Source organism: Hyaena hyaena, unplaced genomic scaffold (genome assembly GCF_003009895.1).
Source record: "Hyaena hyaena isolate Hyena2069 unplaced genomic scaffold, ASM300989v1 scaffold_1648, whole genome shotgun sequence".
Classification (NCBI taxonomy): Eukaryota; Metazoa; Chordata; class Mammalia; order Carnivora; family Hyaenidae; genus Hyaena; species Hyaena hyaena.
This window is the reverse complement of record NW_024082268.1, coordinates 114,054-141,512: the sequence shown is the minus strand read 5'-3', so window position 1 is coordinate 141,512 and position 27,459 is coordinate 114,054. Positions and strand designations below refer to the sequence as shown.

The 27,459-nt window shown below is 51.9% G+C and overlaps 2 protein-coding genes across 2 annotated transcripts in view; one reads left to right on the top strand and one right to left on the bottom strand.

The window, feature by feature from the left end:
* Positions 1 to 12,041, top strand: part of ABHD12 (abhydrolase domain containing 12, lysophospholipase) — a 69,869-nt gene extending 57,828 nt beyond the window's left edge. The window contains exons 6-13 of the mRNA XM_039224431.1: positions 1,028 to 1,073; positions 3,382 to 3,511; positions 4,568 to 4,605; positions 5,096 to 5,175; positions 6,177 to 6,259; positions 8,815 to 8,893; positions 10,075 to 10,202; positions 11,344 to 12,041. Of these exons, the coding sequence (XP_039080362.1) occupies positions 1,028 to 1,073; positions 3,382 to 3,511; positions 4,568 to 4,605; positions 5,096 to 5,175; positions 6,177 to 6,259; positions 8,815 to 8,893; positions 10,075 to 10,202; positions 11,344 to 11,383 (624 nt within the window). The 3' untranslated portion in view covers positions 11,384 to 12,041. The remainder of the gene's footprint in view (positions 1 to 1,027; positions 1,074 to 3,381; positions 3,512 to 4,567; positions 4,606 to 5,095; positions 5,176 to 6,176; positions 6,260 to 8,814; positions 8,894 to 10,074; positions 10,203 to 11,343) is intronic.
* Positions 12,042 to 14,683: 2,642 nt separating this feature from the next.
* The window catches only part of PYGB (glycogen phosphorylase B), a 65,205-nt gene continuing 52,429 nt past the window's right edge, over positions 14,684 to 27,459 (bottom strand). The window contains exons 14-20 of the mRNA XM_039224427.1: positions 27,004 to 27,151; positions 24,308 to 24,366; positions 22,302 to 22,443; positions 20,404 to 20,611; positions 18,876 to 19,010; positions 17,546 to 17,612; positions 14,684 to 16,155 (exon numbers count right to left, since the gene is read on the bottom strand). Of these exons, the coding sequence (XP_039080358.1) occupies positions 16,003 to 16,155; positions 17,546 to 17,612; positions 18,876 to 19,010; positions 20,404 to 20,611; positions 22,302 to 22,443; positions 24,308 to 24,366; positions 27,004 to 27,151 (912 nt within the window). The 3' untranslated portion in view covers positions 14,684 to 16,002. The remainder of the gene's footprint in view (positions 16,156 to 17,545; positions 17,613 to 18,875; positions 19,011 to 20,403; positions 20,612 to 22,301; positions 22,444 to 24,307; positions 24,367 to 27,003; positions 27,152 to 27,459) is intronic.

The following is a 27,459-nucleotide window of genomic DNA, read 5'->3' as shown; positions in this document are numbered from 1 at the left end:
CCGGTGGGTCTCCCAGGCAGGTGTTCAGACCCTCACTTCTGCCTGCTTGTCTTCTTCAGAAGCTTGAATCTCATAGCCTGAAATGTGTAGTTGACTCCAGAGTGCCAGGGCTCTCACCACACCATCTCCCACATCCTCTCCTCACATGGATGGATGTCTGCATTGGCTAACCCAGCAAAGAGAGACAGATGCAGATATGTGGGAATATCTGTATCATGGGGGCACTTCTTTGTCCCTCATACACCAAGGATAGGGGCTGCTATGGACTATTGAAGGATTTATTCCCTGGAGTGAATTGGATCAAGTCAGAGAGGGGAGGTGCTTGCAGAACTATGGTCCCCATTTGAGGTTTGTGTTTGCAGAAAATGTTCCCACCTGGAGCAGGTATGACCCTGGAGGGGCAGGCTCAGCAGGCAGTGTGGAGCTGGAGGGAAGTGCTGCAGGCCACCCTGGGGCAGCTTGAAGACTAAAGGAGCACACTGCCCTGGGTGATTTGGGGGATGTTCACGGCTGGCAGCTTTCACTTGGCTCTGTGCACACCCCAGGAGGGCTCAGGCTGTGTATGGTGATCTAATCTGAGAGGTTATGCAGTCTGGAGGGATTTTGTTTTTATAACAGAAAAATTACACAGAAACTTAAAGTCTGAGAAATGCTAGGTTGCAGTCAGGATCCCAGATGCAGTCTCTGTACCATAGAGACACTCCTGCTGCATCTCTGGTCTCTGGGTGTCTGCCCTGGGGGACCACCTGTGAGTCCATGTGAATGTGGAGGTATCCCAGCAGTCTCACCCGAGGTAGAGCCATTCTTCCCATATTCCCGAGGCAGAGGGCACGCCTGTGTCCTGTAGCAGCAGTTGACATCTGGGTTTTATAATGGGGAATGGGGCAACATCGTAAGAATCTTTATTAAACTCCTACTGTATGCAGGGCACTAAGACTGAAATTAGGCTGGCTTTAGTCAGAGGCAAGTTGCCCTCAATCCATGATGCATGGATTTGTTCCCGAGATATTTATTTTTCACTTTGCAGGTGCTGAGTTCCCTTGGTTACCACGTGGTCACCTTTGACTACAGAGGTGAGTTCTTTTGCAAGTGCATGTGTGGGCCCTCCTATTGCTTGCCTCAGGGTCTGCTGTGCAGGCTTCACCCTGAGAGGCTTTGGCAGTGCTAGCTGCTTATAGTGCACCAGCCTGTGATGTTGGCAAGTGTGGAAAGGTGGTGGGGGGACAGCGTGTGTCCTTCACGCAAATGTGGGGCATCCTTCTTGAAACGGAGGTTCCAGCGCCTGGAACCTCAGTACATATCCTCTGACAGCAGCATTTTAAATATAGAAAATACTGTGTTTTTTCTTTATTGGATCCAGACTCCCCCAAAGCTGGCCAGCAGACACGGTTTATGGGCAAGATAGCTTGTCTTGCTGAAGCTCTGAGAGCAGGAAAAAGAACTCTTAGGAGGAGATAGATGCTTCTTCTTGCTCCTCAGCATGTTTTCTTTCTTGAATGAATCAGGGGGCTTGTCCTTGAAGAGATTAAGAACCCACAGTTTGATGTGTACACCTTAATGAGCTAGGAAAATACTTGGTGTTGACTGGGAGAAGTATAGGCCTCTTGTAGTCTCAGCAGCAGAGGTCAGAGATCAAAGGGCTGCTTGGCCAGCTTAGCCTGGTCTCGTGGCGGAGGCATTGGTGTCGATACTCTCAGGCCGAGATATGGGCATTGTGTTAGTTTCTTCTCGCTGCTCTAACAAATTACCACAAATGATGTCTTGAAACAGCACAGATGTATTGTCTTGCAGTTCTGGAGGTCAAAAGTCCAAAATCTTAGGCTACTGGGCTGATATCCAGGTGTTGGCAGGGCCGGTCCCTTCAGGAGGTTCTGTGGGAGAATCTGGTTCCTTGCCTTTTCCAGCTTCTCAAAGCTGTCCTTCTTCCTTGATTCATGGCCTTTTGGGTCTGGTCACTCTGACCCTGGTTTTTTTTTCTTTCTCTCTCACTTGTTATACAGACCCTTGTGATTACTTTTTGCCCTTGCAGGTAAGCTGATAATTGCCCATCTCAGTTCACTGATCAGCAGCCTGAATTCTCTCTGCATCCTCAGTCCCTCTGCTTGCCACACAATTTAACATATTCACAGGCTCCAGGGATGAGGACACAGACCTCTGTGGGCACCATTATTCTGCCTAAAACAGGGATGATTCTTTCACAGAAGAATATTCCATCACGATGAAAATTCTAGGTTGAGAAAAACTGCAGATAAGGATCTGGAAGGTAGTTCACCCACTTATCCTTCTCTCTATGCTAAAAAGGGTTTTCTGTTCTTGCTGAGTGCTGGAGAACTGAGAGTGATGAGAAGGGTGGCCTTCTTCCTTGTTCATCTCCCTGTGCTTCTACCAGGAAGTGAAATCCCTCATAACACTTCCTCTTTCCAGTTCTCACTGAGTCTCTGCATTTCTCAGCCTCTGACTGCATCTTCCTGTGCTGGTCTCTGTCTGTCTGTGTCTCCACGTCTCCCTGTCCCTGGGTCCCTTCCTTCCATCCGTGCATGCCCCGAGTCTCTCAGTCTGGCATTATCTCTTGCATAGTCCCTCCCCTAATCTGGCATCTGGGGTGCCCAGGCGAGGTGGCTTGTGCCCATGAACTGTGGGTTTTGATTATGCAGCAGAACTGGCTTTTTCTGAGCCTTGTGGTGCTTTCAGATCATTTGATGATGACTCACTGCTGAGTTGCTGGAAATGACAGTAGCACTTGCCCTTTCCAAGAGGCTAGGGGGAGGGCCCCTGGGGGAAGATGCAGTCTGGGGGCAGGGATGGTTAGCTTCTGTCTGCTATGCTAACAACCCCTTCTCTTTCTGGGTCAGAATTGCCATGGGCCTGGAAATCATCCCCCTCCCTCCTGCCCCAGTCTGGCTTCCCACATCTGTCTTTAGCTGGGCTGCAGCTGGCCATGGAGTCCAAATCAGGCTCAAGGGCCCCTTAGGGATGCTCTGTCCTTCAGGGGCTCCTGGCCACTTGGGATCTCACTGATCTTTCATCTTGGGCCAGCCACCAGCAAGCCCTAAGATTTAGGGAGGTTGCTGTCCTTTCTGCCCCTAGGAATCTGTGTCAGGTTGCCTCCATGCACACAGTTGTTCATCTGGACTTGGATAAGCATGTGTGGGTGGCTCTTTAGGTTCAGGTGTTGTAACTGGGGTTGTGAGGAAGTGGGAGAAGGAGGAGCATGCTTGTCCAGACACCCCACACATGGGGCTGTGGATTGTGGTGGCAGAGACTTCCATTGCCCCAGACTGCCCTGGGTTGCCTGTTGAGAAAGAAGAGGGTGATCCTGCTCCTCAAGAGGTTCCATGAGCTGGGTTTGACTTCTTCCATCTGCTGTTCCTCTCCATCCAGGTTGGGGAGACTCAGTAGGAACTCCATCAGAGCGAGGCATGACGTATGACGCACTCCATGTTTTTGACTGGATCAAAGCAAGAAGTGGAGACAACTCTGTATATATTTGGGGTCATTCCCTAGGCACTGGGTGAGTTTGCAGTATGATGGAGCCTTGGGGGAACAGGTCTTCACAGGGTGACTTACCATCTGATCTCTCAAAATGTGCCCTAGTGGCTTCTGGATCCCATGACACCCTTAGTCCCAGCAAGCCTTGTCCCTCATTCCCATGGTGGGGGCAGAGGATGAAGTGCCACAAAAGACCATGAAGAGTTTAACTCCTCAACCCAAGAAGTGACTTGAGACACACACAGGCAGTCATGGGATGGCCATCTCCCTCGGTAGGAAGGATGGGCACACTTCCTGCAGTCTAAGAGTATGCCTCAGGGAGATGTCTTCAGAGAAGAATGGGATAGAGCTGGAGTCCTGGAAGCACTCGGGCTCTGCACGTCCTGGCTTTGGAGTGCAGGCGCTGGCTGGAAATCCTGAGTGCCGGGGCTTTGATGACGGGCACTTAGCCTGTATGTGGCTTACCAGAGAACTTGGGGGAGGCAGCAGTGGGTGCTTCCCTTTCTACATCTGCCAAGATGAGAAACAGTTTAATATTCCATTTGGGGCCACCTGAACTGCTTCTGCTGATGTAAGGTCCAGAGTGTTTCTAAAAGGAGCACTGCCCTCAATGCCCAGAGTCCCAAGACCTTCAGTAGCCATCCCTTTTCTAGCAGCCTTTCCTTGGGGTGGAGTGGCCGTGGCCCCCTTGTCCCCTTGCTGCTCACCTTAAACAGTGTCCTGCAATCGGGGTGGGTCCTTTGGGCTGGGAAGTGCTGGGGAGAGTGAACTGTGTACCTGCAGAGAGGAGCCTGGGCAGAGCAGGGAGCAGGCTGTCCTGCCGTGGCTGCTGTATGGGACAGCAGGAGCCCTGGGGGCTCTCATCTCCATCCTTGTCAGAGGGGTTGGCTGATGCCAGGGGCAGCAAAGCCCACTACAGTACTGGGGCATCTTTGTCCCTACCCTCCCATACCCCTGGAGCCCCACCAACTGCTTCACAGATCTTACATCTTCTCTGGCCACTTTCAAGGCTAGAACAGTCTCCTCTTAGACAACTTTTGTTATCATTCAACTGAACTGTTTCTTCCTCCCTTCTCAGAGTGGCGACAAATCTGGTGCGGCGCCTCTGTGAGCGAGGTAGGGGCTTGTGTGGAGGTGTGAGTCCTGGTCGTGTGGGCATGGCTTCCTCCTGGTCCTGGGGCCCAGGCAGGTCAGGCAGTGCGTTTGGGAGGTGGGTGCTGACGGATGAGCGGCACAGCAATACCACTTGGTGTCTTCTTGGAGCCCTGCAGGCTGGGCATCGAGGCTGGGGCCTGGGTGGACCCTTGGCTGAGCCAGGCCTGCCTTCTCCATGGATTCTCAAGCAGCTGGCAGAGTCTCCTCAGGGGCTGGGCTCCTGATACACAGTCCTAGGAGGTCTTGTTCATGGGAGCGAATCACGGCCACCTGAGCGTTCCCTGCGTGGGCCCCCTGCATGGGCACTGCCTGCACACAAACCATGCAGGAGGGCCTAGAGAGGAAGGCTGGCTGGGTGGGCACCTGGAGTCCATGGTCCAGCCCTTCCCATGGGCCCCCTATAGGGGCTTCTTGCTCACCTCACAGCTTCCTGTTTGTTTTATTTGTCTAGAGACACCTCCGGATGCCCTTATATTGGAATCTCCATTCACTAATATCCGTGAAGAAGCTAAGAGCCATCCGTTCTCAGTGGCAAGTACAGATTTTATTAAAAATTGGCTTGTTTTCATTATTAAAATAGTTACTATAAAGGTAATTCTTAAGAAAATAAGTGTAAAGTGAAAATAATGATTAAAAATATGATTTAAATATTCTCATGAATACAGATTTTATTAAAAGTTAACCCTTGTTTAGTTTGGGGCACTGGCCTGACTACAGACCTGCCTGGGAATGTTAAAACTCTATGGCCAGGGAGAAGGACAAGTTCACACCTGGGTCATCCAAGGACAGCATACCCCCAGGAGGCCTTGCCTCTGTGGCATGGTTTGCCCACCTAGCATCTGCCCCATGGGGCCCAGCCCAGGCTGGTAGCTGCTGTCCTGGCTGCTTCCCCAGACATGGAGCTGGTGGGTGCACCTGCTCTCTGTCCACATGGATGGTGCTCAGCAAGCTGCCAGGCTCTCCCAGTCGTGTCTTCAGGTGATGCTCCAGATAAACCCTGCTGGAGATTCCAGGGTGAGTCGGGCCCTCCTTACCTGTCAGGACAAGGCTTTGGACCCTCCTTCTACAAGCCTGGCTCAAAGAGGTCTTCTCTGTGTCCTCTTCTGTCCCACTGCTTCTTGGCTGACCATGTGTTCTAGAGGAGGTGGCTTACACCTGACCTCACGCTGCTCTGTTGCAGACCAGAGGAGACCTTTATATAGTCTTACTTCTTTGATGTTGCTTTTCTCCCAAGCCACATGGATCCCTGTTTTCCCTGATGTCTGAAGTATGGCCTCTGAGCCAGTCCCAGCTGCTGCTCTGAGGTGTGGGAGCCCATTTTGTGGGCAGCCCCACCGTGGCCAATCTGGGGGCCTCTCTAGAAGGGAGTCTGTGGTCCAGGGACAGGTGGCAGGGCGCCCCAGCACAGCTTTGGTGGAGCCACAGGTCAGTCAGCTCGGAAGCAGAGGAGACCCCTGGGTATTCAGCATCCTTGACTTCTCCATGGCTGTTTTAATTGATGCTTCTGCATGTTGTTTCCATGTCGCCTTCAGATATATCGATACTTCCCTGGGTTTGACTGGTTCTTCCTCGACCCCATTACAAGCAGTGGAATTAAATTTGCTAACGATGAAAAGTGAGTACTGTGGTAGAAAACCTCATTTTTTAATTTAGAAAAGTACTGAGAACCCCCAGGACTAGTCACTTTAATTAAATAGAATGGAATTTTGAATACTGGGGTTCTTTTCCAACCATTTGACTTTTGTAAAGGGCAAGTCAGGCCAAGAGCTGCAACCGAGATAAAGGGGATTGAAGACTATGGTGTTAAGCAATAGAAAGACAACATGCCCACATAGTTGTTTTATTTGTGAATAGTCCGTCATCAACCAGAATTTCTGACAGGTTTTAAAGCAGTAATAGTAACTGTTACCCAAAAAATGACTGCCTCAACCATCTGATTTATGTTTGGTTATAAGAAGATGTTACAAAGTTTATTGTTAAAAAATTTCTTTTTTTTTTTTTTAATATTTTTATTTATTTCTAGGAGAGAGAGAGACAGCGTGAGCAGGGGAGGGTCAGAGAGAGAGGGAGACACAGACTCTGAAACAGGCTCCAGGCTCTGAGCTGGCAGTCAGCACAGAGCCCGACGCGGGGCTCGAACCCACGAACGGCGAGATCATGACCCAAGCGAAAGTCGGACGCTCAACCGACTAAGCCACCCAGGCGCCCCGATTGTTAAAAAATTTCTAAGGGTGGGATGCCTGGGTGGCTCAGTCGGTTAAGCATCTGACTTCAGCTCAGGTCATGATCTCATGGTTCATGGGTTTGAGTCCCTCATCGGGCTCTGTGCTGACAGCTCAGAGGCTGGAGCCTGCTTCAGATTCTGTGTCTCCCTCGCTCGCTCTCTGCCCCTCCCCCACTCGCACTGTGTCTCCCTGTCTCTCAAAAATAAATTAAAAACATAAAAAAAATATTTCTAAGGGTACCTGGGTGGCTCAGTCAGTTAAGCATCTGACTCTCGGTTTCAGCTCAGGTCATGACCTCACAGTTAGTGAGATCAAGCCCCAAGTGGGGCTCTGTGCTGATAGCATGGAGCATTCCTGGGATTCCCTCTCTCTCCCTCTCTGCCCCTTCCCTGCTTTCACTCTCTCTGTCTCTCTCTCAAAATAAGTGAATAAACTTAAAAAACATAATACCTGATTTAAAAAAATTCTATTAGGTCAACCAACAGTTAAAATTTTTTTGAACAATGTTCAGATTCTGTTGATATTGTCTTTGTGATATCTTTATTTCATGGGTTTTAATCTCTTCAAAAAAAATAAAAAGGAAAGGATAAAAATCCTTAACTAAATATTTAGTTGGCATTTAAAGTCTATACTTTGAAATACAATGTGAAAAAATGAAATATTTTTCCCCTTAATTATGTGTTTTGGTTCTAAAAATAGAACAAACTAAAATTTGAGCAAACATAACCAAACACCTGCTGGTTTGTAAATATTATTGTTTTGGAACTTAAAGAAGAGTTATCTGAATAAGTGAGATTCCTTCTAAAACCACCACAACAAGCACCACAGTGAGCGTTGGGCCCCGCCCCCAGCTGAGCATAGGAGGCCAACACCATGTCACCCACTGGAAGTCAAGGAGCCCCCACTTGGGCAACTTGGTTGCCAAATACTTGCTAAGGTGACAGCAAAAGAACAAGCTAGGCCTTTCCTAGAGTAGATAGATGTTAGGACATACTACTTATGGTGGAAATTCTGCAAAGATGGGCCATTCCACTGTCACAGTGTGACCCACACACCAGAAATGCTGGATGCAGAACAAAGAGAGAGTGGGTGTACGGGCGTGCCACTAGCAGAAGCGTAGGTTGCTGTCTGGGCTTGGCGTCCATGGAATGATGGGCCTCCTGCCAAGTGCCAGGCTTGCCCAGTGCTGCCCTCATGGAGCCTCCAGATCAGAATGCAACCACCAGGACCAGGTGGTATCCACCAGTTCACCTGAGACCTTAGTGAGGGGCCGCCAGGAGATTCCGGGACTGTCTAGTCCCACAGCCATCCATTATGTGGTTTATTGGAGGGTTTGGATCGTGTGAATCTGTTGAAGATGTTAACTTATTTGTAAACATTCAGGAGTGACCTTAAATGTCATTTTCAACAAAGACAAGTTAGAGGTTGTAGACTTTTTTACAACATATTTCTAGTAACATTCATTTGCAATAAGTTTCCTGGACCACCGAAGTTATTTGGTCTGTAAATACTGTTTCATAACTTGCTTTTTTAATAAAGAGAGAGAGAGAGTGTGTGTGTTCATCTGCAAGTGGGTTAGAGGGAGTGGGGGAGAGAATCTTAAGTAGGCTCCACACTCACAACACTGAGATTATGACCTGAGCCAACATCAAGAGTCAGGCACTCAACCGGCAGAGCCACCCAGACATGCCTGTTTTGTAACTTTTAAAGAATATGTCTAGTGGCAAAAATAATCATTTTCAATTTTCATAAATACACAGGGGCCAGATTTGGTGAGTGAATCGATTTCTAGACTTGACTGAATACATGTTGGTAGAGATATATGAGAAATCAACTTAGTTCTCTAGTGAAAAGCCCAGCAGGATTTTAGCGGCTGAGCCACAGGCAAGGACAGAGACCCCATCTTCTCCCTGGGGCCTTGGTCTAGTGCCTTCTCCTCCCACAGTGTGAAGCACATCTCCTGCTCCCTGCTCATCCTGCATGCCGAGGACGACCCAGTCGTGCCCTTCCAGCTTGGCAGAAAGGTGGGTGTCGGGTGCTGCCTCCGGTGCGGGCAGGCATCTAGCAGGCTCCTGTGTGGGCCGGCTGGGACTAGGCAGACGAGGATGGAGTTCTGCTGCTGGCAGGCAGCCTTTGTGAGAAGAGAAGGGCGGGGGAGGTCAGCAGGGTTGGGTATAGGCCGAGAGCTGATGCCTTATCAGCAAACGTAAGTTTGAGGGTGTGGAGGTCTTTACCAGCACATTCCGTGATGGCAAGAGGAGACCTGAGAAGTAAGCAGATGGCTCCCGGTCCCCGTGCAGGGGTCCTAGGATGACAGGGACTTCACTTCCCAGGACTCAGCCAGGAGGGCTCACTGGCTGTTGGCTGGAGGGAAAGAACTCTCGAGGAGGAGGCTCCTCCGGCCCCAACAGGGAGGTCCCCAGTCAGTAGACTTCATATAGACCTCTTGTCTGTTCTCTTGCTTTTGGGATTGGACTGATGACAGAAATGCCGTGCTGTTGTGAGGCCTCTGTGTTTGCTTTGCTGAGTTTGCTTTGCCTTACTGCCAGGAAGGCACTAGATGTGTAGGTCAGAGTGCTGTGGGAGAGAGCACCACCTTGCATGGAGATGGTGAGGGGCAGGGGTGGCCTAGAGGGAGAAGCCCGGGTGCAGCGGATTCCAGCAGGACCAGGTCCCCTACCTCCAGGAAGTACAACACACAGGATGGCCCAGCAGCCGCTACCCAGACCCACAGAGCCCAGCGGTCTCTAGGGTGGGAGGACAGACTGTGAGCAGCCTGCTGACTGGCCTTAACCCCAGCACACAGTGAAGTCTGAGGTGGGTGCCTAGCCCAGCTCCTGGGATGTGCCAGTGGGGCTGCTCTGGGCACTGGCTAGCACACCACTGCATGGCAGGCGCCTCTTCCCATGACCCGGGCTCATCCACCTTGGCATCCCCTAAGGAAAGGCCATCTGGGAGATAGGTGTGAGGACAGAGGGGCTCAAACGTCAGGCCAAGGAGCAGAGGCTGGGCTGGGCTCCTGCTAGCACTCCTTTCCCCTAGCCTAGCCAAGCAGGCTGCAGGAAAGCAGTGCTATTTACTGGGGGCTTAGGTTGCTCTTTGGAGGCAGCAGCCACTGACTGGTCTCTATAGCTGGGAGACCACCAGGCAGGTTGCCCACAGGGCTGTCGTCTGTGGGTGCTGACCCATCTCTCCCTTGTCCCAGCTCTACAACATCGCTGCTCCATCTCGAAGCTTCCGAGACTTCAAAGTTCAGTTTATCCCCTTTCACTCAGACCTTGGCTACAGGCACAAGTATATCTACAAGAGCCCAGAGCTCCCACGGATACTGAGGTGAGGCATCCTCCCCTCACCAGGAACTCACCTGGGTGGCGATGGCTCAGGCCAGGCATGCAGCAGGCACAGCCCCTAAAGCTGCCTCAGTGGGGCCAGGAATCACTGTGATTCAGGAGCCTTTCATCTCCATGGAGAGGGGTTGAGTGTTTATTGCCCCTCCCTACTGTACCATTCCCATGATGAGACAGGGCAGTGATTTCCCCCTGGGGATTGGCTGTGCTCTCAGAGGAGCATCCAGCATGTAGACCTGCACCCCAGTCACTACAGGTCAGGCCTCGGTCCCTCCACACATACCCATCAAGTCCTGCCTCTGTACACATAGCACTTGGGAGACTCTAGGCCAGCTCTCAAAAGCCTATTTGTCCCCAGCTGCTTCTTGAAGGGAGGCTGTGCTCCTGGCAGCATGATGATGGCCACTGTCTGGGGCCAGGACATGGGCTTCAGCCACGGGCACCCATCTTGTGCCTGGGTGCAGAACCCGAGCCTGAAGTGTGAGGTGGTGGCAAAGGGCAGTGTGGACTGGATGTGGCCTGGCTCCACCCAGGAGCCTGGGATTTTGTGCTGGGACCTATTCCATCATTCAGGCAGGTGCTGCCGGGCCTCCCTGCCTCCCACCAAGGCATAGGCAGCCCCTCACTTCCCAGCCGAGGTGGGGATGGTGTGATTTCACCTTCCTGGGGCAGCTAAGCATGGAGGTATTCAAATCAGCCGTCTTGAGTTTTATCCCATCACACCAGCTCTTGTGTGGCTGCCTTGGCAGCTCCAGAGCCAAAGCTGCATTTCTTTAGTGGTTTGCCATTCCTGCATCACAGACCTGGGTTGCTGAGAGGGGACTGTGAACTGACAGTCTGGGTTTTCTCTAGGGTTGTCATTTTCCCCAGCATAAAAGGAATATGATGCAGAAAATTTAGCCCAGAGTATAGTTCAGAGTTTAGAACAAAGACCTGTTACCTTGTCTTCTTTCTACGGGGTTGGGATTTGACCAGGCCAATTGCCATTGGTGCTCTGTTTGTTTAACTCAGGCTCTCTGAGCAGGGGTGGTCCTCCAACCTTCTCAGGTGGGCCATTTGAGGACCATAGGAGGCAGGACCATTTGTGGGTTCAGGGTTTGGCTGATGGTTGTCCTCACCTGGTCTAGGGAATTCCTGGGGAAGTCAGAACCTGGGCGCCAGCACTGAGTCTTGCTGCCTAAAGGTGCATGAAGACCTCTGCCCTCCTCCCCTTCGCTCTGGCCAGTCTGGCACCCTGGAGCCTGGGGGGTGCCAGCATCTTCAATGCCCCTGGAGAGAGGACTCAGATGCCAGCTGGGGCAAGCAGAGGAGGCCCCCGCAGACCTGAGGCACCTGCCCCGGATGGCTGGGAGCACGGATTCTGGTGGAAAACACAGGCTACAGGCATGTGATCCCCTCTCCCTCTTGTTGCCACTCAACCTGAGCTCTTGCTGGGAAGACAGAGGCAGAGCAGGCCAGCCTCCAGCTGGTTGATCCCACAGTTCCTGAGCTGGGCATGAGGAGCCCAGGGCAGGAAGCGTGGGGTCTCGGGACCATGCTGAGCTTTCCAGCACCACTGGTGAGATTGTGAGGAGATGGGGAGATGGAGTCATCTGTCCTTTCCTGGCACACACAGAATGGACTCTAATGATTTGATCATCCCCTCCCACCCAGAGTACCCTGCTTGCCTACCTAGGCCATGTCTGCCTCCTTGGGCGGGCCCCACCGCCCAGAGCGGGGAAGGTGCCTGTGACCTGCACTTCCTCCGCTTTCTGCCCACCTGTCCGCCTAACCTGGCCTTAGACTGAGCATTTATTTAAGAATAAAATTATGGTGGTGGTCTGTGTGTTGTGTTCTCAGTGATGCCTCCAGCTGCCCCCAGGCCATGCTCAGAGCCCAGCCACATGGGAGGAGGTGCAGCTCTATAAGGCCAGGGATCCTGGGCCTTCCTTTCCTCCCTTCTTCCAGATGTGGAAGCCGACTCAAGGAGGGGCATTGTCTCAGGAGAAGGTGTATTCATGGGGTTACTGTTTCTCCAGATGAGTTAGATGGCATTTTTCTAAAATATAGGCCCTCTTCAACCTCACACTTAGCAAACTTGCTGGAAGCCGGTATTGATTGGCAAGCTCTGGGGTTTCACCCACAGACCCCGAGTAAGCCCCTGGCAGGGGTCCATGAAAAGACTTGGGGCACTAGGTGCAGGGTCTCTAGTTCTGGCCCATAAGCAACAGCTCAATTACTCACTGAGGGTGGCTCTTGTGTTGTTCAGCCTTTGCCAAACCAGTCCCCCTGCAGTTCTGCTGCCCCCATCTGGCACCCTCTAAAGATTCTGCTTCTCCCTACCCAGGACTGGTAAAGGGCCAGATTCTTACTGTCAGGGCTCAGTAACCTGAGAGTAAGAAGGTTCATGGCTTAAGAAGAAAGAGGGTTTCAAGCTGCCCCCACAGAGGGCTGTCCTACCCCTACTGTGCAGTTACAGAGGTGTGACCTAGACTGGACGATGTAAACTCACCTGGGATCCAATTCTCTGATGGCCAGACTTTCCCCTAGGTCCTAAAGCTCTGGGGTTGTCCAGTCTTGGCAACTGAGAAATTCCCTGGGGGTAGAGAGGGCCTCGTTCACCTGCCTGCCTATTTTTCAAGGTCTGTGGCCACTGTTAGCAGTTGTGGGCAGGTTAGAGGGCCCAGAGGTGAACAAACGTTACACCTTCTCCTTTCTGAAGCACCTTCAAGCTGCCTATAGTGATTCTCATGTTGGGGAAATCACACCTTTCATAAAGGGGTTGAAATGTGAACTGACTCCTGAAGTCAGTTTATATCCAAATATTCATCCTCCTTTTGTTGGATGGGCTCCCAGCCGACTCCTGGCATCTAATTTGGGTGTGAGCACTGCCTGCAAGACACCAGCTTGTCCCCAGGGAGCACATTTTGCACCTCTCACCACTGGGGCACATGCCCCATCCCAGTAGCATCTTCCTGTGTCATTGCTCTGCATCTTGTGCCCAGTGGGCCTGAGCAACCCTTCCCTCTCTGGCTCTATCACAGAGGTCCTGAGTCAGAGCCACCTTCTCAGCCCACTTCCATTAGTGATGCAGATGTGACCTGCTGGCACTTGGTCTTAGACCCAGCCCACACTGGGTGGGCCAGTCTTCACCCTATTTAACATTTCATGTGTGTGAGCTGCCTCAGATCTTTATTGGGGGGTGGGGTGGGATAGGATATGAATAAAATATAAGCTGTTGGCATTTTGACAGGTGGACTAAAGAAGAGAAAGCACTAAAGGGGCAGTAAGCACTGGAGGGGCAGTTGCTGGGCCATCAGGTCCAAATACCCCCACCTCCTGGCTTTTTAGATTAAAAAAAAATTTTTAATGTTTTATTTCTGAGAGAGAGAGAGAGAGAGAGAGAGACACAGCATGAACAGGAGAGGGTCAGAAAGAGAGGGAGGTACAGAATCCGAAGCAGGCTCCAGGCTCTGAGCTAGCTGTCAGCATAGAGCCCGACACGGGGCTCGAACCCACGAACCGTGGGATCATGATCTGAGCTGAAGTCAGACGCCCAACCAACGGAGCCATCCAGGTGCCCCTGGCTTTTTAGATTATTAACCTAAGCTGGCCTAGGACAACCACTGATGGTTACAAAACCAATCCTTGAAGAAACAAAAAAAAATAAATAAAAAATAAAAACATACACAGCTGTAAATTTTGCAGTTAATAAGCATATCCTGGGACACCTGGCTGACTCAGTTGGTAAAGAATCCCACTCTTGATCTCAGGGTTGTTGAGTTTGAGCCCCACATTGGGCAGGAAGCCTACTTAAAAAATACGTAGGGGGTTCCTGGGTGTCTCAGGTTGAGTGGCTGACTCTTGATTTCAGCTTAGGGCATGATCTCATGATTCCTGGGATCGAGTCCAGAGTAGGAGGGCTCTGCGCTGAAAGAGTGGAGCCTACTTGGGACTCTCTCTCCCTCTCTCTCTACCCCTCCCCTGCTCGTGCTCTCTCAAACTTAAAAAAAAAAAAAAACAAAAAACAAGTGAGCATGTCCCCAGACCCAAGACCACCCCAGCAGGGCCCATTGTGCCTTGGTAGCCTGTAGTTCTCAAGTTCTTTGGGTAACAGCCTCAAGTTCGTGTCTCTCCTGGACTTTGATTCAGCCTGCAGCTATACAATTTAGGGGGAAATGCTCTGCTCCCTGGAGCATTCCACTTTCCAGGGCCAGGAGTGGGTGGCAGAAGACAGGTGCAAAAAGAACCAATGCAATTTGCGCCCCTAATGCCAACACGCAGATGACAGTTTATGAAGCATATCTGATGATTCTTTTGTGAGCTGGCAGTTCAGTACACATACTCTAAGTCCCATTCCCAGCTGGGCTGGGATAAGTGGTCTGTACTTAATCCCACAGTGATGGGCTGTTGTTATAAGGAAGGGTCTGAGGCCCACCCCACCCAGCTCCCACCCTACCCTTGGCGCAGAGTGAAACAAGCCAGGTCAACCAAGCACAGGCAGGAAGGTTTAATCAGTTTCTCACACAAGGCAGCAACAGCATGTGGCACAGTGATGGGTCACACATGGCCTAAGAAATGGGGCAGCAGAGGATGTCATGAATTCAACCACAGACCCAGAACATGGGCCTCCCCGGTGGACCTCCACAGCTCTGGTGAAGCGTGCACATGAGCAAATCTTCCGTGGCCTGGTTCTGTGAGCAGGTGAGGGCAAAGCCCTGTGCCACTGAGATCCAGCATGCAAGGAAGCAGAGCCTCTGGAAGGGCACTCCCTACCCATGTCTCTAATAAGCCCATGGTGAAGCGTTCCAGCCTGCTCCCTGACTCTCCTCTGGACAGCAGAGAGGGGCTCACTCATCCTTCCAGCCACCAGCCTGCCTTTCAGGCAGTGGAAAAGTGGGCTCCCTTCTGGGCCTGCTTGGTCCTTTCCCTAGACTGCCTTTGTTGTACTGGTGGAAAGGGAGGGAGAAGGGAGACTGGGCTCGGGTAAGGCAGGAGACACAGTCCCCAGGCCAGGGCAGGGGTACACTAAGGGCACGGATCTGCAGCAGGGGCTGGGCTATCAGCCTTTCTAGCAAAGGCAGTGATTCTATCCTGGGCCCCCAGGGCTGGGCTAAACCAGGACAAAATTTCAGAAGTACACTTTTTAGTTGCTAAAACAAGAAAAGGCTTCAGCTACTTTTATTTTTCTGTGAAGTTAATTTTTCTCTTGAGAAAGCAAAACCAAGCTAACTTTGCATCAGCCAGCCTTGTCCTAGCCAAAGCCCCCAAGATGCTGGACACAGGTGTCCTCATCCATGTGAGCCTCACTCCTCCTGGGCCTTTTATCTGATCAGTTTCAAAACCTAGGGCCAGAGCACCTACATAGCAGCTGCAGACGTGGTCTGGAGAACTGGACCCTCCCAGCACAGCCAGGAGCAGAGCTGGGCCAGGGAGGCTGAAAGCCCACACCAGCTTTCTAGCCCATGTAGTGCAAAAACACACAGTTCCCCAGACTTTGCCACAGCTACCTGCCCAGACCACAGAATCCAGAAGCTCAAAACTAAAAACAAGCTCACTGTAAGGTGCATGCAAGGTCTCAGAGGAGCCCAGCAAGTGGCTCCACCTTCCCCACCTCCTTGGGGCAGGTGGGCTAAAGCTGTGGGGCCAGCTGCCTAGTCAGTGCTGCAAGCCCTGCTTTCCTGCAGGAAACTGGGGAGTATCTCACTCTTTACACCTTTCCTTCCTTGCCCACCCCAAGCCACCACCACGATCCCCCTGGCCCTCCAGAAACAGCACTGAAACAAGCAAGGCTGTTGCCAGGGCTCCTAATCCCTGGGAAGATTGGGGGGCGGGATCTGCAGGTCGGAAGGCTCCACACCCCAGATGTCCCGGGCGTACTCTGTGATGGTCCGGTCACTGGAGAACTTGCCCGAGCAGGCGATGTTCCTGATGACCTTCTTAGTCCACTCCCTGGGGTTCTGCAGAGGCAAGGAGAGGCTGAATACCACACAAGACAACCTGCACTTCCAGCACGTCAGCAGGTTGTCTTGTGTGGTATTCACAAGGACTGTTCCCAGTTGAGCTCTCAGCCCCTGGGGCAGCCTGATGAACAAAGGAAATTGCAATCAACAGGTCACTTAAAGGGCTCCCACCAACCAGAAAAGATATCAAATGATTGTATACAAGGGCAAGGACTCTGAGAAGGTCCCAGGCCTCAAAAGGCACCATGTCCTCTGGGGCACCAGCCACCATGACAAAGAAATACCACCAGGTGAGTACTTGCTACGGACTGGATCCAGGGAAAATGGTCAGGTGATCTCCCATCCACAGCTTCCCCCAGAGCCTGGCAACCACCCCCGGACTTACCCAGCACTAAAAGGAGCTTCCCTGAAAGGGCACACTCTGCTGAGGCCCAGGTCAGGGGAGCAAGATCCCCCCAGGGCCCTGCCTGGTCACTTAGTTTCCCAGGCCCCTCCCAATTCTTTCATAGGTCCCCAAGGGCAGACAGCTTCCCTAAGGGTGGGGGGTTGGGGCCAGGACAGCAACAAATCAGAAACACAAATCCCACAGGCCTTGTCCAAGAACCTGGGAAATAATCCATCGGACCCACAACTCTGCAGTCACAGCACGGTAGCCAGCGTCCTCTTCTACTGCCACCGCCTCCCCCCCCCCCCAAGAAAGGGAAGAGAAGTGGGCACCAAGGGACACCCTGGAAACCCACATGGACACACCCACTCCCCCAGGGACACCGGTCAGCTCATGCTCCACACAGAAACCAGGACGAGGGTTCCTCCCTTGTCCACCTTCACCAAGCAGTAGGGAGCTGGCTGCAGTGGTCCCGCCCTAGAAAGGCCCCTCCTCACAGCTGTGGATCCCTCACTCTACTTAACATTGAAGCTCACACCTTTCCAAGGAAGCATTCCCATTCTCATTTTTAAACAAAGGCTTTCTGTGTGCATACACAAGTCTTCCTGGCTCCATACCCGCTCCCTGCCCTCCCCATTACACCCGAGTGGGTTGCAGACCACAGGCTGAGGCACAGCCCATTGCTCCTGCTGTCTCCAGGAAGGAAACTCCTGTTCTCATGTGTGTTCTGTAGCAGCTGCTTGGAGGCTGAGCAGAAACACCCCAGTGTGGATAGTAGCCTGACCCCAGGGGGTCACAAGGCACTAGCCTTAACCAGGGGTAAGCAGAGGGGTAGCTGAGTCAATCCAAGTAGAAGATGATAAAGAAGCCCCAGTCGTCAGCCTAAGTCCATGGTGTGGCTCAACGGTCAACTATGCCCTCCCAGGACTAGACCTCATAGATGTCCCCTGATGCTCCCCTACCAGAGCCACCCCCACCAGCTCTGGGGCCCAAGAACCATACCCGGTACAGCTGGTCCACCTGGGCCTGGCACGCCACATACGCTTCATAATCTGCAAATACTTTGAACCTGAAATGGGAGATAAGAGTCTGGGCCACCGTGGCAGGTGGAGAGTCAGAGGTCAGGAAACAGGCCCCAGGCATCCAGGTCCTCACACTTTAGGAAGAAAGAGCCCCCAGGCCACAGAGGTGGCTCTATGAGCAATACTTTTGTCCTAGGGTGCTATTCTACAAAAACCTGTGTTTCTTTAAGCCTATGTTTCTTTAAAGAAGTGGGTGTCTATAATGCACCCTCCCCCATGTATGTGGGGTAGAGCCACACAGGCTGAGAGGCTTCCTGTGGACTCTACCTCCCAGGCAAGTGCACACAGGATAACAGCGAGGCTCCATGCAGCCATCTGTTCCTAGGTCTAAATGAGCCAAAAACTGGTGGTCTAAGGAAAGGATGTTGTGGATAAAAATGTAGATATATGAACACAGAAATGCATTTTGTTTATGATGGAGTCACAGGGATAATTCATGAAACTGCTAAACTTTTCCCTGATCACAGACTGAGCCAGGGCCCAGCTCCCAGCCCCATACGTGTGGAGCTGTGATCTGGTCTGACGTCAGCTCACGGTACTCATGTAAGAGCAATAGACGAAACCAATCCAAAGGCAACTGAGAGTGGAACAGAGGTCAATTCTCAGCATTTACTAGATTCAACTCTTAAAGCTTGCCTCTGTCAAGAGAGGGCAAGTGGCATTGCCAACCTACTGTAAATAAGTGAGTCTGTAAACGTGGATGTTATAACCATGTATAGTTGCATTGTAAAAAAAAAAACGTTAACTACATCGTAATTTATGTCACAATTCCATTCTAACTACTCTGTGTCACCACCAGCCAACATTTGCCTTATATGGGACTGCAGTACCATGACTGTGGAGGAACAGCGCCCCCTACACTCCCCTTCCAGAGGTTTCTGGGGTGTCCTGGCCATATTCCCATTCTCCCTGGGGAAGAGAGGACTCAGGAATTGCCTCCAAGCAGCCCCATCTGAAACCACCTTCTGCTTGTCATGCCATTCCGGGGGTCAGCCAGTGCTGGGGGGCCTAGGGATGGACCATGAGCCAGCAATCCCAACCACCAGGGTCTGCAGTGTTCAAGCACCTCCAGAGGCCACTGCAGGCCCTGGGTGTAGCGTGTCCAGGTTGGCAGCCTGAGGCTCTGCCCATGGGCTGGGATGCGGAGCCAGCCTCACCTTGGCCCAAGGTCACCCCCAAAGTGCAGTCTTGAGCCCACCAAGAGGATTCATCTGTCTGACCAGCCGGTGGGAAGGGACATAAGGACGAACCTGTCATGGTTCAGCAGCATGTTGACGACATCCCTGAAGCAGTCTGGATCCTTAGGAGAAAAGAAACCACTGCTGATCTGGTCCACGGCCTGCTTTAGGTCAGGCAGGCGGTCGTAGTACTCTCTGGCATTGTACCTGTGGGGAGATGGACAGAACATCAGCCTTCAGAGTGAGCCGCGGGGGTGTTTTTACTGAGCACAGCCCTGGTCTGAGAGTGCCCCAGGCTTCAGGCCCAAGCACTGCTGGACCCCGCAGAGGCAGTAATGTGCTGGGCGTGCAGAATGAATCCCACTGGCTCCTTGTAATTGCTGGAAGACACACAGTCACGGGCAAGGTACCATTGTACTCCTATAGGAGGCTGCTTGAGAACTGGCCTGCTACATGCCATCTGCACCCCACCCTGCTACATCCTGCCCCTAACCATGCCCCTTGCTTCCTGCCACGACCCTGTTCCCTGCCACTGGGACAATGAAGAAGGAAATGAAGTGTAAACCAGACCCGACCAGACCAAAGAGTCCAAGGCCATCAGGGAGTTGGGGAGGGAAGCATGGAGCAGATGTTCAGTCCCAGGACACAGGATGGAGCAGAAAGGCCAAATAAGCAGCGGTTAGGAAAGGGCACGTGGGGGAGTGTGCTCTCAAGCTAAGACATCTGGCTCATTCTCAAGCTGTGACTTTTTAGGTGACATTTGGGTTTTCACTCAGCTGGTGCTTGAGGCAAGCTAAGACATCTGGCTCATTCTCGAGCTGTGACTTTTTAGGTGACATTTGGGTTTTCACTCGGCTGGTGCTTGAGGCCTCACCAACTCCCCTGAGAGCTTTTAGACAATTAGGCAATACTGTCTTGTGTTTTTAATTATTGCTCAGAATCAGGCTGGGGCCAAACTCAAGAGTGTCCAAGGTCATGAAACATGAGGAAAGGCTGAGAAAAGTGTCACAGACCAGAAGAGACAGGAGAGCTGCTATCTAAACACAGAGGGGTGCCCTGAAAGGGATCCTAAGACAAAGAAGGACATTCACGGGAAACACTGAATTAAGTATGGACTTTAATAAATAACAACGTACCCTATTAGTTAGCTAATTTTGATAACGTACCACTCTAATTAGGAAGGAAGATGTAAACAATAGGGGAGACAGCAGAAGGGTCTATGGGACTCTGTGCTATCCTTGCAACTTGTCTGTAAACATGACACTAGTCCAAGGGTTACTTTATAGAATCTGGCCAGGGAATCTCGGCAGTAGCCCAGGCCCAAATCCCCACACTGACTGAGTGCTCAGAGCTTTCCCTCTAGAGACCAGAGGCTTCCACCCTTTTAAAAACACTCGCTCTGGACCCCAAGGACTGGGTGCATGGAGACAAGCTCAGAGTGGCCAGCTTGTCCACAGCCACTCCCACCCGCCAAATGGACGTCTCCCTCAGCCAGCGCAGGCCTGGCTCCCAGAGTCCTCTTGGCATCCCCAGCCGCCAGTGCTCCAAGCAGTGTCTGGGATGCTGCTGTGCCCCCAATGGCACAGGGAGGGACACATACCCTTTCCGGTCCAGGGCCTCAACGTCCTCTACACGCATGCCAAAGATGAAGAGGTTCTCAGCCCCAGCTTCCTCAGCCATCTCCACGTTGGCGCCATCCATGGTGCCAATGGTGAGGGCTCCGTTGAGCATGAACTTCATGTTGCCCGTGCCTGAGGCCTCGGTGCCCGCAGTGGAGATCTGCTGTGACAGGTCTGCGGCAGGGATCACTATGCACAGGTAGGCAAGAAAGTGCATCACCACAGACCGGTCACAGCATGGCAGCGATGGGAACCGTGCAGGACACCACACGCCCACCACTAGTGTTCCCAGAGCAGGCGCCACCTCCCGCTCACTCCAGAATGGGCCTGAGCCCTGTAGCCTTCTCCTGCCCACCTGTTAAGGGCTTCCCTTCCTGATCCAGGGCAGCCTGAGGCCATGATGATGACTCCTGAGGAAAAGACCCCAGGTAGCAAAGGACCTTTGTTCTAGAACCTTCCAGAGACCAGGCGCAACCATAGTCTGGGGTCCCCTGGGTTCTTGCTTTTGATGTCATCATTCTCTTTCATCCTGACAGCACTTCTGTCTCATGCCATCAGCCCATAAGGCTCTTCAGAGCACTTTAAAAGGAAACTGGGCTCTTAAAAAACCAGAGAAGTAGGAAGAAAGGGACAATTTCCTCGTGTTCACGAGTCACTCTGTGCTGTATGCAGACCGGGCCCAGCCGGCCACAACGATGACCCAGATGCAGTGGTCCTGAGGTTTCTCCAAAGGGAGGGCCCCCTGTGCCTCCAAGACATGGCAGATGGGAAAGTCTCATCTTCCCACCATGCCTTGGCATCCCTGACCCCACATTCTCAGCCGGTCCATGGAGCTGATGCTGCTTCCCCAGCCCAGGGCCTGGCACTCAGGGTCCACAAAGAGTGGAGTCCATTTCTTCTTTAAGGTCAAGCCCAGGAGCCAGGGTAAAGAGATACAGGCACCTCCAGCCCCCATGCAGCTCCACACTGAAGGCAGAGGGACACGAGCAAATGTGACAGTGCAAGTTCAAGACCCCAGCTCTGAGGCCCCAAACCAGGTGGTACCCCAAGACCAGTTCTAAAGATGCCCAAGAGCCAGCTTGCCCCACATAACAGTGAGGAGAGGGAGTTCCAGGCAGCAAATGGCAGTAAGATGTGTCAGAAGCTCAGTGAAGAACTAAGCACATTACTGACCTTGAACTGCATATGGTCTATGACAGTGGAGGGACAACAGAGACAGTTCAATGACCTGGCTGAGCTGTCAGGAGAGGGGAGCATGTCTGCATATCGTTACTCAGCGCAGCAGGCAGTACCTGGTCTGTGTGAGCTGCAGAGGCATCTACTACTCAGAGCCAGAATTCCAGGCTGGGGTTTCCCACCACCCAGTTGGGCAAATCACCTTTCTGCCAGGGTCTCCTCAAGTGGCCAGTTTAGAAAGGCCTGTCCAGGTCAGCACAGCCATGCTCCAAGGCACATTTGTCTACAGGAACCTCTCCAGATGGCAGCACATGTCCTTAAAGGAGCAGCCCCAGCCCAAACTCTCAACAAAGGGCTGGGATGTCTGGTCCTGAGCTGCCCTTGGAAAGGACAGATCACAAGTAGGTAATGCCCTTGAGAGCACATCCTGCCAGCAAGAGCAAGCTCTAGGAGCAGGAAAGAAAGCTGGGGGCAGAGCAAGGAGGAGGAATGAGGTCACAGGCAGAAGTGAAAAAGTAGAGACAAAGGCTGAGGGTAATTCTCTGTATGTGGTGAAAGGCAGAGAACTTCCCCAAAGCCTTTTACTGCTAGAACAAAGTCTCCCTCTGGCTGGGGAGCCTGGCATCTGGGACCAGCAGTGACCACCCATACTGTGCCCAGGCAGGAGCAGGCCTTCCTGTCTAACACAGCCCCCTGGGCCTACCTTTCTCAGCCAAGGACACTCGGTAGTTCTCCAGGAAGATCACTTTGAGCCTGTCGCCCACAACTGGATCGTGGTTGATGACATTGCCGATGGATGTGACCAGCTTGATGATCATCTTAGCCATGTGGTAACCGGGGGCTGCCTGGAGATGGGAGGGGAAATTCAGCATGAACACATCTATGCACGAGGCAGTGCAGGGTCCTCAGAGGGTCCGGCATCATTCCCTGTAACTGGGACCCTGTGCTAGACCACCAAGATCACACCCGGCTGAGTGCCCCCCCACCCCCCGCCTCCGTGTCCTGCAAGCAGTGTGGCAGACAGCTTCATGACAGAGGAACCTGCTCTCCGTGGAGTGTGAAGCCCACCTGCTACCAAGCACCTCTCCTGAAAGCCGCACCAGCCTGTGCTCAAAACCGCCAGCCTCAAACCTGGTCTCTGATTCTAGTCAGCTCTTCAGAAATGAGATTTCTCGGGGCGCCTGGGTGGCTTAGTCGGTTAAGCGTCCGACTTTCGCTTAGGTCATGTTCTCGCGGTTCGTGGGTTCGAGCCCCGCGTCGGGCTCTGTGCTGACTGCCAGCTCAGAGCCTGGAGCCTGTTTCAGTCTGTGACTCCCTCTCTCCCTGACCCTCCCCTGCTCACGCTCTCTCTCGCTCTCTCCTCGAAATAAATAAAACATTAAAAAAAAAAAAAAAGAAATGAGATTTCTCTTATCTAAGAGGAGCAGGACTTTTAAAACCACCAACATACAGGAAACATAGGGAATTAAGGGGCGTACTGGACATGTCAGACGGATGTGCTCAGAAAAGCCAACCTGGGGAAGACACACAGCCCAATCTCTGTAACAGATCAGTTACACAGAGAGAAGAGAGGCAGGAATGGGGAAAAACCTACTGGTGACAAGATTTAACAGACAGCAAGCAACAGCGTGGTTAGGCCCTGCCAGGGTCCAGATTCAAACAAACTGCTCCAGATATCTGTAACTTTACTCTCTCTATGAGAAGACAGTATCATATGGTGGTATTTAGAAGGGTCTGTACTTACTGTGGTTTTGGAGGAAAACATCATTGGGAACACCTGTACTTAGAGGTAAAGCAATACCATGTCTAGAAACAGACTTGGAAATGATCCAGTGGGAGTCTGGGATAGGGTATGGATGTTACTGCCATTCTTTCTACTTTTATCTATGCTGAAAATTTTTAATAATTAACATTTAAAAAACTGTTTGAAAGCCCATATCTCTAAGAAATGCACACAGGGATGCTGACAAAGGAAGTGGCAGGCACTCGGAGAGATGGCCATGAGCTGCTGGCTAGGCAGACAGTGCCTGGTCCCACCTAGTGGGCCCCCCTTAAAGCAGCTGTGCCCCACAGTGTCCTTCTGTTCCCTGATGCCAATGAAGAAAGTGGCAGAGGGTGGGGACACTGGCCCAGGAACAGAGAGTGTGACGAGACCTATCAATGGGTAATGGCAACATACTGGGACTATGTGACCACGTTTCCAAAAGCATGCGTCACAGTGAATAAAATGAAATAAAGCTAAGCTGAGCTCACACGGGTATACATCCAGCTGATGAAGCAGTCAGCAATCTAGGTCTACTCAGCACACAAGTACAGGGAAGTGAGTGGGCAGCATGCTGGGACCTGAGAGCTGGGCACAGGTGTGGAAGAATGGTGGTTATACAAGGAAGGGCATTGGATGGAGGGCCAACAGCCCACTGGGGACTGCCCTGGGGCTAGGACCCCTACTCTCATGTGCTGGGCAGGGGGGTCCCATCTAGCTCCCTCTTATTGCTGAGCTGAACACTGAACCTACTTAGCTCACAAGCATACCTGGGGAAGCAGTGGGCTTCTGGCATCCCATGTGTATGCTAGCTCTGAGCCTTCACAGTGTCCAGCCCACTGCGCAGCTGGCACTCAACTTGAGACATAGTGGCACTGACAAAAAGCATGGTGGTTTGTGCATTTAGGCTAAATATCAAGAAAGATGCAAAGAGGACATCACCTCACCTTGCCCCCAATCATGACAGTCCTGGGCACAAAGGCCTTGGTTGGGTCCTTCTTTATTCCTGCAGGACAAACAAGAGATTCAAATAAGGCACTGAAGCCAGACATGCCCCTACTTTGGGACACAGTGTGGTGACCAGCATCCTCAGAGATCAACCCCAACCCAGGGGGCAGAGCACAGCCACTGGGCCCCCATGTGCCTGCAAGGAATTTCCACTTACAAAAGAGGGGCGAGTCCCCTAGATTCTGCATTTATGTCCCATGTTGGTGAGGAAAGAGGCCAGGAACAGACTCTTCCAAAAGGCTCACAGGAAAAGATATGCACCTTTGTTTCCAGAACAGCCCAAAGCAGAAGCCTGGCTTGAGTCCAGTCAGTCACCAGCTGTCAAGGCCCTTGCACATGATGGGTACATGACAAAGAGGGGACCTTGGGATCATGGTAATGGCAATGTAAGCCCTCGAGGGGTGTCAGGCGAGACCCCAAGTTTCCGCCTACCTTCACTGTGGCAAGAGGTGAGAGGCTATCCCGAAGCTCTCCCGCACAGGGGCAGCCAGAGCTGCAGCCAGCTCACCTGCAGCCCCAGAAGATTGAGGGTGTCCTCACCAGGCCCCTGGCTTTCAGTGTCAGTGTATATAGGAGGTGTTGAAAGATGTCTACACAGAAGGGTAGAGGTAGCCCTACACCACCTTCACTAGAGGGCAGGAACCACCCAGGGCAGTGAGAATCAGGGCTGAGCTTTCATAATTAACTCCAGGTCCTGCTAAGAACATGGCTGTCCCTTAGTTCTGATATCTTCCTGTTTCCAGAAATCAGACAGAACAACAGAGAGAACAGGAAAAAATAAAACAGAAAATACATTTTCACCAAAACTCAGAAAGAGGAAAGAAACACAAAGTCCAGGCCACTGATCAAGTTCTGCCAGTTTATAGGGTGGGTGAACTGCAAGCTATGAGCACATGGGTCTCAGGACCCAGCCTCCCCAGAGGAGCCCTCAGCAGGGCTGGTGTCTGAGGGACAGGAAGGAGGACAGGAGTTAGGAAGGCAGACCCCGCCAGCACCTCTCCTCTAGGAAACCCATGAGGAGGGTCTGGCATTCTGGGGACAGAGGCCCCCAGGGCAGAAATCAGGCGAGCCAGGGCAGGTGGTCTCCTGAGTCAGCCTTGGCTTGGAGAAACAGGGGTCCTCAGCTGTACAGAGAAGTGCCTACAGCTGCCCTGGGGAACCGCGAAGCCCCTGCTGGTAGCCCCGGGCAGTGCAGCTCAGGCAAATTTGAACAAACATGGATAGGTGGCTTTGCTACAGACAAGAAATGAAACCGATGTCCCTGTGAGAATACCCAAATCTCCAACTTGTGATGGCCCTCAGCTTGGAAAAGAGTCCACAAGGCCGAAACTGAGACCTCAGGGGGAGGCCAGGGCACAGAAGTGCACAGAATGAGAATTGGCAGGACCGAGGACTGACAAGAAGCTACATGCAGAATGCCCCGAGCATCAGGGAAAACTGATCCACAATATGCAGCAGCAAGACTCAGCCCAATAAATTTAGCATGGGTACTCAAGACACCACAACACACCAATGCCCCATCCTCCAGAGAGTGCAGGACAGACCCTAAAAGGTGCTCAAGGAAAGAAAGTGACGCCAAGAACGTCACCTGCAAACAGTCCTCCATGTTCTGAACAAGCAAGAACTCAGATCGTGGTCCACAGGAAAGGCTGTAGTGAACCAGAGGGAAATCCGAGCAGAGGGTGGGGCAGGACAGCTGATGGTAAGCACCAAGTGTTCAGCCACACATGGAGACAGAAATCAGGTTAGGGTCTAGGACAGCACAGCAGAGTGTCAAGGTGATCTGCTGGACCAGGGAGAAACCGTGCATGCACAGGCAGGGGAGATAGTGAGGTGGAAATGAGCGCAGGCCCCCAGCTACCTGCTTGGTAGAACAGCTGCACTCATGGGACACCACGGAAAGCAAGCTTACAAGTGGCAGGTACTGGGAGGTATAGAGGCCTGTGCAGAGACTACGACTGTGGGGCTGGGGGCGGGGGTGAGGTGGCTGGGCATGGGAGGACACTCTTGAGAGGAGCTCTGTATCTTGAAAGAGTATTTGTGGTTCCTTTGGTTTTCAAAATTAATAGTCACAACACTAAATTACAAAATTTTTAAATCTAACTTTTTCTGGGACACCTGGTGGCTCAGTTGATTGAGCATCCAACTTCGGCTCAGGTATGATCTCACAGCTCTGTACTGACAACTGAGAGCCTAGAGCCTGCTTCGGATTCTGTGTCTCCATCTCTCTCTCTCTCTGCCCCTCCCCTGCTCACATTCTGTCTCTCTCTCTCCCAAAAATAAACATTAAAAAAATTTTTAATCTAAGTTTTTCTTAAGGCTTTGTTATATTTATAAACCTAGAAAACATTCATATTCACTTTTGGGGGTCTTTGATTCATGTTTGCTCTCATAATTGAATGCTGCTTGAACAATTTAAGGTACATATATAATACGCACTATTTCATTTTTGTAAGTGCACTTTAAATGTCTCTAATAAGTAAAATCTTTCCAAATAAGACAAGTCTAATGAATAACAACTAAATATGAACTTAAAACTAAACTAAACATATAGTCCAGCCTTTGAGTTCTGTGATGTCACGGAGGGCCTGTGCAGGGCTGCAGCCAGGGCCCTGCGGCCCCCGGGGACACTCACGGTTGTACAGGGTGATGATGTGTAGGCAGTTCAGCAGCTGCCGCTTGTACTCGTGGATCCGCTTCACGTGCACGTCGAACATGGAGGAGGGGTTGATTTTCACCTTGTATTCCTTCTCCAGGAATGCAGAGAACTTCAGCTTGTTTTCCTGGGGAGAAAGGATAAAGACAGTCAAACCCCATGAGACCACAAGGTCTGACTAGGCTCCAGGTTTCCACTCAGGGCCAAGGGGACACCTCTGTCCCTCAGCCAACCACATAGCAAGATGGGGACTTCTCAGAGGCCATAGCTGAGGGTGGAGACCTGATGAAGGGGGGTGGGGGAGTGAGGTGGTGAAGGTGGGCACACTCCAAGAGTGGCAGAAATGAACAGGAAACTAGACCAAAAGGCAAACCTGCACAGAAGCAGAAGGATAAGAAAAGCAGTATAAAAGGGAGTCGTGAGCGTGGTATAAAG